This window comes from Mandrillus leucophaeus, unplaced genomic scaffold (genome assembly GCF_000951045.1).
Source record: "Mandrillus leucophaeus isolate KB7577 unplaced genomic scaffold, Mleu.le_1.0 Scaffold302, whole genome shotgun sequence".
NCBI lineage: Eukaryota > Metazoa > Chordata > Mammalia > Primates > Cercopithecidae > Mandrillus > Mandrillus leucophaeus.
In genome coordinates this window covers 1,178,754-1,188,408 of record NW_012103166.1, presented here as the reverse complement: position 1 = coordinate 1,188,408, position 9,655 = coordinate 1,178,754, and the positions used below count along the sequence as shown (strand labels likewise).

General features: G+C 44.4%; 1 protein-coding gene across 1 annotated transcript in view; it reads left to right on the top strand.

Moving 5' to 3' along the window:
* ARHGAP31 (Rho GTPase activating protein 31) overlaps nucleotides 1-9,655 on the top strand; it is a 138,233-nt gene that overhangs the window by 94,664 nt on the left and 33,914 nt on the right. The window contains exons 4-6 of the mRNA XM_011987193.1: nucleotides 6,121-6,203; nucleotides 7,197-7,304; nucleotides 7,989-8,131. Of these exons, the coding sequence (XP_011842583.1) occupies nucleotides 6,121-6,203; nucleotides 7,197-7,304; nucleotides 7,989-8,131 (334 nt within the window). The remainder of the gene's footprint in view (nucleotides 1-6,120; nucleotides 6,204-7,196; nucleotides 7,305-7,988; nucleotides 8,132-9,655) is intronic.

The following is a 9,655-nucleotide window of genomic DNA, read 5'->3' as shown; positions in this document are numbered from 1 at the left end:
ATATGGTTTGGCTCTGTCCCCACCAAAACCTCATCTCGAATTGTAATCTCCACATGTCGAGGGAGGGACCTGGTGGGATTGGATCATGGGGGTGGTTTTCCTCCTGCTGTTCTCATGATAGTGAATGAGTTCTCACGAGATCTGATGGTTCAGAAGTGTGTGGCAGTTCCCCCTCAGCCCTCTCTCTCTCACTCCTGCTCCACCGCGGTAAGGCCTGCTTGCTTCCCCTTCACCTTCTGCCATGATTATGTTTCCCAAGGCCTCCTAGCCATGCTTTCTGTGAAGCCTGTGGAACTGTGAGTCCATTAAACCTCTTTTTTTCAGAAATTACCCTGACTCAGGTAGTTCTTATGGCAATGTGAAAAAGGGCTAATACAGTATTCCTTCATAATGACACAAAAACAGACAAACACACCGTAATATCAAGTTAAACAGGGAAGAAAGCAATATCTGTAACTAAATAGGAAATGAAGCCAGTGTTTATGTTCGCTGCTTGGCGGCCTGATCAAACTGCTGCTTTTGTTTTTTGTTTTGTTTTGTTTTTTGCTTCACCTGTAAGTAGGTTAGTAGTAGTTATTTCTGGGTGATGTGATAAAAGGGGATTTTTTATTTTCTGCAGATTTCCTACTTTAATTTTAAGTACATGTATTAGTTTCCTGTTGCTGCTGTAACTAATTGCCATAAACTAGATGACTTAAACAACAGAAACCTACTCCCTCACAGTTCTGGAGGCCAGAAGTCTGAAATTGGCCTCACTGGGCTGAAGTTAAGGTCTCAGCAGGGCGTGCTCTCTCCAGAGGCTCTAGAGGAAAAGCTGTTCCTTGCCCTTCCCAGCTTCTGATCGCTGCTGACATTCCTTGGATTGTTGGTGCATCACTCCGTCTCTGCCTCCAGGGCCACATTGCCTTTTCTTCTTCTGTCTGTGTCAAATCTCCCTTTGCCCTGCTCCTACATAGATACCTGTGACTGCATTTAGGATGTGACCAGATAATCAAGGATAATGTCCCCACTCAACATCCTTAATTTAACCACATCTGCAAAGAGTCTTTTCCAAATAAGGTAACACTTACAGGTTCCAGTGACTAGGATTTGATATCTTTGGGAGCAGTGATTCAACCTACTACATTTCATTTTTATCAGAAAATAACACCATTTATTTTAGGAAAAATTCAGTTTTGTTCAGATTGATCCAGCTAAAACTATTACACCCAAAGTAGGAAAACTTTGTTGACATGAGATTTTTGGAGAAGGCCATTAAGAGAGGTGTTAAATTATGTATTTGCCTTTTTTCTTTTTTTAATTAAACTTTTCACCTGTCAGAATGTATATTTAATTTATATCAAAATAGTATCTTTTTAAATTTTTTGAAATTTATTTATTTTTAGAGATGCACTCTTGCTCTGTTTGCGAAATGTGGAGTGCAGCGGTGTAATTATAACTCACTGCAACCTCGAACTCCAGGGCTTCAGCAACCCTCCTGCTTCAGCCTCTGGAGTAACTAGCGCTACAGGTGTGTGCCATCAAGCCCTGCCTGAAATAATGTGTTTACCCATCAGTCTCCCTAGGTTAAATTGTAAGCTTCCCGAGGACAGGAATTGTGTTTATTTTATTTATTGCTGTGTTTCTCTGCTCCCTAGCTACTGGAAAATGTTGTAACTGTTACTTAGGAAATATTTACTGACAGATTTGTTGACTAGCAACTCTCATTTGAAATGTCGCTTAGGGCCAGGTTTGGTGGTTTATGACTGTAATCCCAGCACTTTGGGAGTCTGAGGCGGGCAGATCACTTGAGGTCAGGAGTTTGAGATCAGCCTGGCCAACGTGGTGAAACCGCATCTCTACTAAAAATACAAAAATTATTCGGGCATGGTAGTATGCGCCTGTAATCCCAGCTACTTGTGATGCTAAGGCAGGAGAATCGCTTGAACCTGGAAGGTGGAGGTTGCAGTGAGCCAGAATTGCGCCACTACACTCCAGCCTGGGTGACAGAGTGAGACTCCATCTCAAAAAAAAAAAAAAAAAAGGCAATGTCACTTAGGGCAGACAACTAACACCTTGCAACAGGTAAAGTCAGGCTGGTTGTGAGCTCAAGATGGCTGCAAAGGGGAACAGTAGCCAATTGTCTTGGTTTGCCAGGGACTCTCCCTGTTTCAACACCGAAAATCTCATGTTCCAGGAAAACTGTCTTGGGCAAACCAGGACATTGGTCATCCTGCCGGGAGCCCAGAGTCAAAAGGAGCTGCCTCTGCAATGCTGGTGTTCATCACGATGGGGAATGAGCCCAGGATGCTGGTCTGGAAGTGTGGCCCAAATGTGGCTATTTAGCATTTTCAAGCACAAAGCAAAATACTGACTCATTCACTTAATCCTTCCATTCAACAGTGTTTATCGGGCATCTACTATATATATTTTGCAGGCACAGTTCTAGTTGTGGAGATTTAATGGTGAATAGAGCAGAGAAAATCCTTGTGCTTGTGAAACTTACATTTTAATGGAAGGGACAGTTGATACACAATGTAAGTCATAGACCCATAATGTGAACTGTTGATAAGTACTGTGAAGAAAAATAATGCAGGGCACAGCGGAGAGAATGATGGGGACTCTTCTTTTAGACAGGATAATCAGAGGTCTCTTTAGCAGGTGGCATTTGAACAGAGGCAAGGATGAAGTGAAGGAACAAATTGTGCAAGTATCTGGGAAAACAGGGTGCCAAGAAGAAGCAGTAGGTACAAAGGCTTTGGGGACAGCCGGGATACACTGGGTTTGCTTAGGGGACATGTGGAGGCCAGTGTGGCCTGTATGGAGCAAGGCAGGTGGAAATGATGAGAGACGGAGCAGGGGAATTTGCAGAGGGACCAGCTCAGTTAGGAGTGCTTGCTTCCAAAGGTGTAACAAAGACGTAGCTATAAAGACTGCCCTGAAGGACACACAGTGGTTCCTCTGGAGTCTGTAGTTGGAAGGAAGGTTAACTTTCCTTGTACATTCCTTTGGATGCTTTCCTTTTTTTTTTTTTTTTTAAATTATGTGCATGAATTACTTTTTAAATTATGTGCGTAAATTACTTTTTAAAGGTCTAGTAAATAGCTTAAAATACCTTAAAATAATAAAAATGGTTTGATAATTTTAAAGTAATGAATAAAAAGTTAAAGTTGCAGCTGGGGTGCCGTTGGAAGGGAGAGCCTCAGACTGTGTTGGGCCACCCTGGTGACAGGGCTGCCTGGACAGCAGGACTTGAGCTCAGGGACCGTGGTCGCTTTGAGTAAACAGAAACCCAGAGTGAGGATCCTACCACAGAGGACAAGAGCGCAGCCTCTGCTAGTGTCCTCCAAGGGCAGGAAGCTGGCCTTATTGATACTGATTTGAAAAGAACAAATAGTCACAGATTCATCTTAGATCTTTTAAGATTTAACCATTAGCCATCTTGGCCTGACTAATGCTGAGTGAAATTCTCTTATAGGCAAAAAATTGAGGTAGGTAAAATTTCCACTCCCATCCCCCAATTGGCCAGCTATGGGTTCTGTGGTCCTAATGGGAGAACATAGAGAAGCTCAAAATAAGGTAGCAGTGGCCAGGCCCCTCCAGAAGGAAAACCTGGATTTAGAAAGCTTCCGGAGAGGTTTGGGGTAGGATGGGGAGAGGTTGCAAATAATGAAATAAACGCCAGTCCCAAATGGGACCTGCAGGCATCCGGGGATGAGCCTGCCCCGCCTCTTGGAGAACAAAGATGACTAACAGCTTCCTAAAATATTAAAGGAACTTTCCATGAGGGTTGTTAAATTGACCTACACCTTTATTCCCCAGACACATTTTTTAAAGGAGGGTGGGGTTAGTGGTACAACATATGTGAAGCATGAGTCGGGCTTTGCAGAGAGATGAAGAGAAGCTCCCCCTCCTGCGGCCCTGTGTGCACAGCAGAATGTGGGAGAGTCCACAGAGCATTCCGGCAGCCCTTCCCTCCCCCAGAGCTTCTCTCCCTCGGTTCCCCGTTGCAAGGTTCTCACTGTCTTGCAGAGCCAGGGTCCTCTCCACAATCATGTTTTCCAAATGACAGCCCCAGGGAAGAAAAGGGAGGTGTCAGGGTGCTTACCGGAGGCCCCATTCTTGCCCCTACCCTACACCCTGCATATCTCACAAACCGAGGATTGCGGCAGCGATGTTGCTTGGGCTGGGCCTGGTCTCAGGCTGGCAAACCCACCAGAAGACTGGAACGCCTATGACTGTAATCCTCCCAGTCCCACGTTTTTCCCCGCTTCTGCTTCAAATGTGAGACCTCAAGATTTCCACATAGAGAAGTCGGATTGCCTTTAAAAATGGTGGGCTTCTGTATGTTTGTTTTACTTCAATTAAATAAAAAAGGTAAAAAAGAAAAAACTTGGTGGGCAAAGCCCTGACCTGCTGTCTCACACATACTGTGTGCCAGGCACTGTTTTGGACACAGGGATTCATCACGTTCCTGCACTCACAGAACTTATGTTCTGGCAAGGGAGACAGACAGTAAACAATAACTCCAATAACTAAGTGCATTTTGTAGTGTAATAGCAGTGAGTCCTGTGGGGAAAAAGTGGGAGGGATTGGGAGGCCCAGGCTGGAACAGAACCTCAGTGGTCTCCTCTAGGCTAAAACAGATCACACTCAGCTGGTGGGTCGTAGGAACTGAAGATGCTGGTAAAATTAATTCCCTTCCACTTTTCTGTGCCTAAAACTTCTCATTACTGAGAGTGTGAAATTCAGTATTTACATGCAACAAGCACACGGCAGCTAAAGGTTGAACAGAGGTGAGCAACATAAGAAAACCATCACCTCGTTAGGATCTTATTTTGGGTTGTATAGCAAGGGGCAATATTTATCAAATTAAGTACCTTTTGTTATGTATCAATCTAAAGCAAGTTTCCAGCACTGGGAGGAAATATAAGACTAAGTGATGTGTGCCTGTGAATTCATGATCTTAAAGCCCCTTTTAAGGTACATCTTGATCTAGGTGGGTTACCCAGGTGTATACATATGAAGTAAACTCATGAAGCTATAGTTTAAGATCCACACATTTTTAATATACATAAATTATATCTCAGTGAAAAATAAAAGATAGCTGTGGTTACCATGGACCTTAGGCTCAGGCGCTGCTCAGATGCTGGCAGTTCATGAGCACTCACACTGCAGTGGGAGGGGCCATGAGCACCGCAGGACAGATTCTCAGAACAGGGGTGCAGGGCTGGGACCAGGGGAATCTGCCCAGGGATGCCTGCATCGTGCAGCAACCCCCAGCAGGCAAGAGATGGACATGGGCCAGCCTGTAATCACGTTGCCTTTATTGCTATTCCTGCCTCTCCTTGAAGGCACTTGGGCTGATGGGGGAACAAAATACCCAGACAGCAAATAACTGGAGAGCAAGTCTGGGCAAGGCCACCAGGTTTCAGGGACTATCCCTGCCAAGAAAGGCACATCTTCCCTGCTTTCTGGCTTCTGGGACAGGCAGCAGCTGAGTCCTTGAGGTCATGGAGTAGTCGCGGGATAGGTAGGCAGTAGCTGTTTGCACCCACAAAGACAGCTGGCTGAGTGGACTTGGCACCACCCTGTCATCTCCATCTCATTCTGTATATGTCTCTTTTATTTATTTATTTACTTGCTTGTTATTCATTCATTCATTCATATTTTAGGGATGAGTTGCACTATGTCACTAGGCTAGATCCAAACTCTCGTGCTCAAGCAATCCTCCCACCTCAGCCTCCTGAGTAGCTGGGATAACAGGCATGTGCCACCATGCTGGGCCTGTCTCTATCTCTTTATCTCTCTGTGTGTAAGTCTCTGTGTCTCTCTACCCCCGAGACACACCCGAGATTCTACACATTCTTACCAGATGCCTAGCAACCATCTCAGGATACTCAGAGTCCCAGGCAGCCCACCGCCCCCTGTGCACACACGGTGAGGCCCTGCACACACATCCAGAACCGACAGAAACTGTCATGGGTTGGTGGTTTTCATAGTAAAGCGTGCCTCTTGGAAGGGTGATCTCTAGGCATGGTTGTGAGGCTGGAGTATGAGGGCTCAAGTGATCCCAGCGCATGCAGATGGCCGTCTCCACTCTCAGGCACTCACCAGGCTGCCTTGTGTTCTTCTCCACAGGAGGCCGTGTCGCATTGCCCTGAAGAAGGCCAACTGGCCCGAATCCAAAATGTTATCCAGGAGCTTCCTCCATCCCACTATAGGTAAGAATGGTTGGGGAAAGAAACGTGTGGCCTCTCAATGCAGTGTAATACCAAAGAGACAGGCTGGCATCATGGAAAGGAACCAATGTAGTGGACAGTAGCCAGTTTAGGCTTTCCCGAGGGCATTTTGAAGTGGGTGAACAGGTCACTGTTATCAAAGTGAGTTGGTGTCTGACCAGGGACATTGGCAGCAAGGAGCAGGCCGTCTCCAAATCACCTGCAGGACACCCCTTAGAACCCCTCAGGAAGTCATTCCGATGATGCATACTAGCCTCTTGGTGGCATTCTTGGTTCATACCCAGATTTGTAGCATAACCAAATCTATGGCAACCAAGATAGCTTTTCAGCAGGGGTTGACTGTGGGCTCTTGAGCATTGGCTGATTGTTCTATTTGCTCGTTAGCACCATCCCTATCATCATCCCCCACCCTTTCATTTCATTCTCACAGTTTAGCCCCTAATTTTGCCACCTTTCCCAGTGTTCCCTATGCCTGCCCATCTTTTACAAGGGGGCAGATTTTGATGTGGTATAAGAAAGAACTTCCTAATAAATGTTGTTTATCCATGAAATTAGCTCCCTGACAAGTACCAAGATCCCTGTAGCTGGGAGAATTTTTATTAAAACAAGCCTAGAGGAGAGCCTATTTCAAAACTGCTTGAAGCCCTCCTACCCTGGTTGAAAAGAGGAACAAATGGCCACTAAGAGCCTCCGGGCTCTGAGGTGCTGTGATTCCCTGGTTCTGTCTCCAACTGGTGCTCCAGGGGCCTCTGCTTACATCTGACAAGATGGACCCCCTTCCCCTCCCTGGGTCAGCGTGCCTAGGGCCAAGAAAATTACTTCTGGTCAATCGACATCTTCCCAATATTCCTTCCAAATTCATTAAGATAGAAATATTTAGAGTCTCTTAAATCCAAATTTAGAAATTATCTCCATATGTCAGGCTTCACACGGGCACTGAAGTTTCTTACTTTGTCAAAAAACAAACCATTCTAGGACCTTGGAATACCTGATTCGACACCTGGCCCATATCGCCTCCTTCAGCAGCAAGACCAACATGCACGCCCGGAACCTGGCCCTGGTGTGGGCACCAAACCTCCTCAGGTAACCACTGTACCCTCCCCTTGTCACCACCCCGGGGGGCTCAGAGCAGCCCCCGATTGAAATGAAGATTGAATTCTTCACATTGAAGCCCCTTTAAAACAAATCTGTGGCTTAAATGGTCATTTATAACACATATAGAATTAAAGGTGATTTAGGCGATAATAGCCTAAGCTCTCTGTCTGCTAACTTGGAAACTCTGAGTTCTAAAGACATTTTTGGCTACAGCTACAATATGGCTGAACTTATGGGTCTGTATGTTACAATTTCTTGAAAAGGCCTTTATTGTTTTGGGGCTCACTGGCTTGTTTTGGTGGAGTCACAGCTGGCTACAACTTGAATCAGCTGCTTCATATGATTTAATAGATGAAGACCTGCTCCACAGAACAGGTAGGTGGGAGCGGAAAGGCATACCATGCAGGAAACGAAAGTCCATTTCTGTATGTGTACGGGATAGTGTTTATAGTATTGCAATGTAAAGTACCTGGTAACTGTTTCAAATTTGTTCAGTTTGTTGGGCTTCACAGCCTTTGGAGAGTTCCTTTAATTGGCCCTAAATAATTAAAATATTCTATAAACTGTATCAATTTAGGAGATGAGGCTTGTGCAAAAGGCCTACTGGCTCCCCTTGCTGCTTCAGGTGGTAAGACAAACTCACTCACTGAATATGTTTCTTCCACACCGTAGGTCTAAAGAAATTGAAGCCACTGGTTGCAATGGAGATGCAGCTTTCCTTGCAGTCCGGGTCCAGCAGGTGGTGATTGAGTTCATACTGAATCATGTAGATCAAATCTTTAACAACGGTGCACCTGGGTCTCTGGAGAATGATGGTAAGGACTCCTGCTAGCATACACTCCACCAGCCTATCCTTCTTTCTTGCAACTAGTGGTGGGATTCAACAGAAAGTGAGGGTGGGCTTAGTTCTAGCTCTGAGTGTTGGCTGTGTGTATGCTGACTACTGTGTGTCAGTGTCTGAGGATCGTGCATATATACATCTGTATGTGTGAAGGGAAGCTATGGCGTGCTTGCATGTGGCTTTAGCATGTTTCTAATCAGTCATATACATGGCCTATCCTCGAATGTGGTATGCTGAAATAGAACTAGAATAATGTTCTACTAGTTTTAGTGAGTTCTTAAACTCCAAGTTATTTTCTAAAAGAGGTACTGCCAGCATTCTTCTCCCTGACTGTTAGACTTCATCTTTACTTTCACTGTATTTCAGAAGACTCTTATGCCTTCACCTTGAAGTCTTAGAGGAACAAGTTAAGAGGCAGCGTGTTCATACTCACACATATATTCAGAACACATTCTCTTCTCAATAATTTCTTGAATGCTTTGTTCTTCGCTGTGCCAGGCAGTAGGCATACAAAAATGAGTGTGTTTGTGGGCATCTTGTAATGAATATAATGAGCCCTAGGAGTGAATTAAACTCCCATGAACCCAGTTGGTAAAGACCAGAAATCTTGCTGACTAAGAAGCTTGGTACATGAGAGTGGTTTTCCAACATCAGTATAAATCAAAATTACCTGATGAGTTTGTTAAACCAAGGTTACTGGACCTCATCCCCAGAGTTTCTGGTTTAATATGTTTGGAGTGTGGCTGATAATCTGCATTTCTAATAAGTTTTCAGGTGATACTGATGCTGTTGTTCAGGTCCACACTTGGAGAATCACTGGTGCATAAAAAAAAATCTGCAATATATTTTTTAGCTGATCAAAGAACTCCTTTCCAGTTTGTCCAATATTTTGGAAAAACCAGTTTTCAGAACAATCAGTTGCAATTAGTATCAAATTTTGATTCCTGGTATAACTGTTCCTATCCCTACCCTGTCCTCTATGTAGTTTATGACCATTTAAAAAATTATTTTATCTACATAACATAAAATTCATCATTTTAACCATGTTAATGTGTAAAATTCCGTGGTTCTTAATGTAGTCACAGAATTGTACAACCATTACCACTGCCTAATGCCATACTATTTTCGTCAGTCCATAAAGAAACCTGTCTTAATCTGTTTTGTTCTGCTATAACAGAACACCATAGACTGGGTAATTTGCAATGAAAAGGAATTTATTTCTCATGGTTCCAGAGGCCGGGAAGTCCAGAATCAAGGGGCTAGCATCTGGTGAGGGCCTTACCTTCTTGCTGCGTCCTCCTATGGTAGAAGATGGAAAGTCAAGAGAGTGTGAGAGAGGGGGCTGAACTTGGTTTTATAACAAACCCACTCCTACAAGAAGGAACCCACTCCTACAAAATGACATTAATCCATTTAGAAGGGCAGATCCCTCATGACCTAATCACCTCATAAAGGTCCCACATCACAACAGTGTTGCATTGGGGATCAAGTTCCCAAC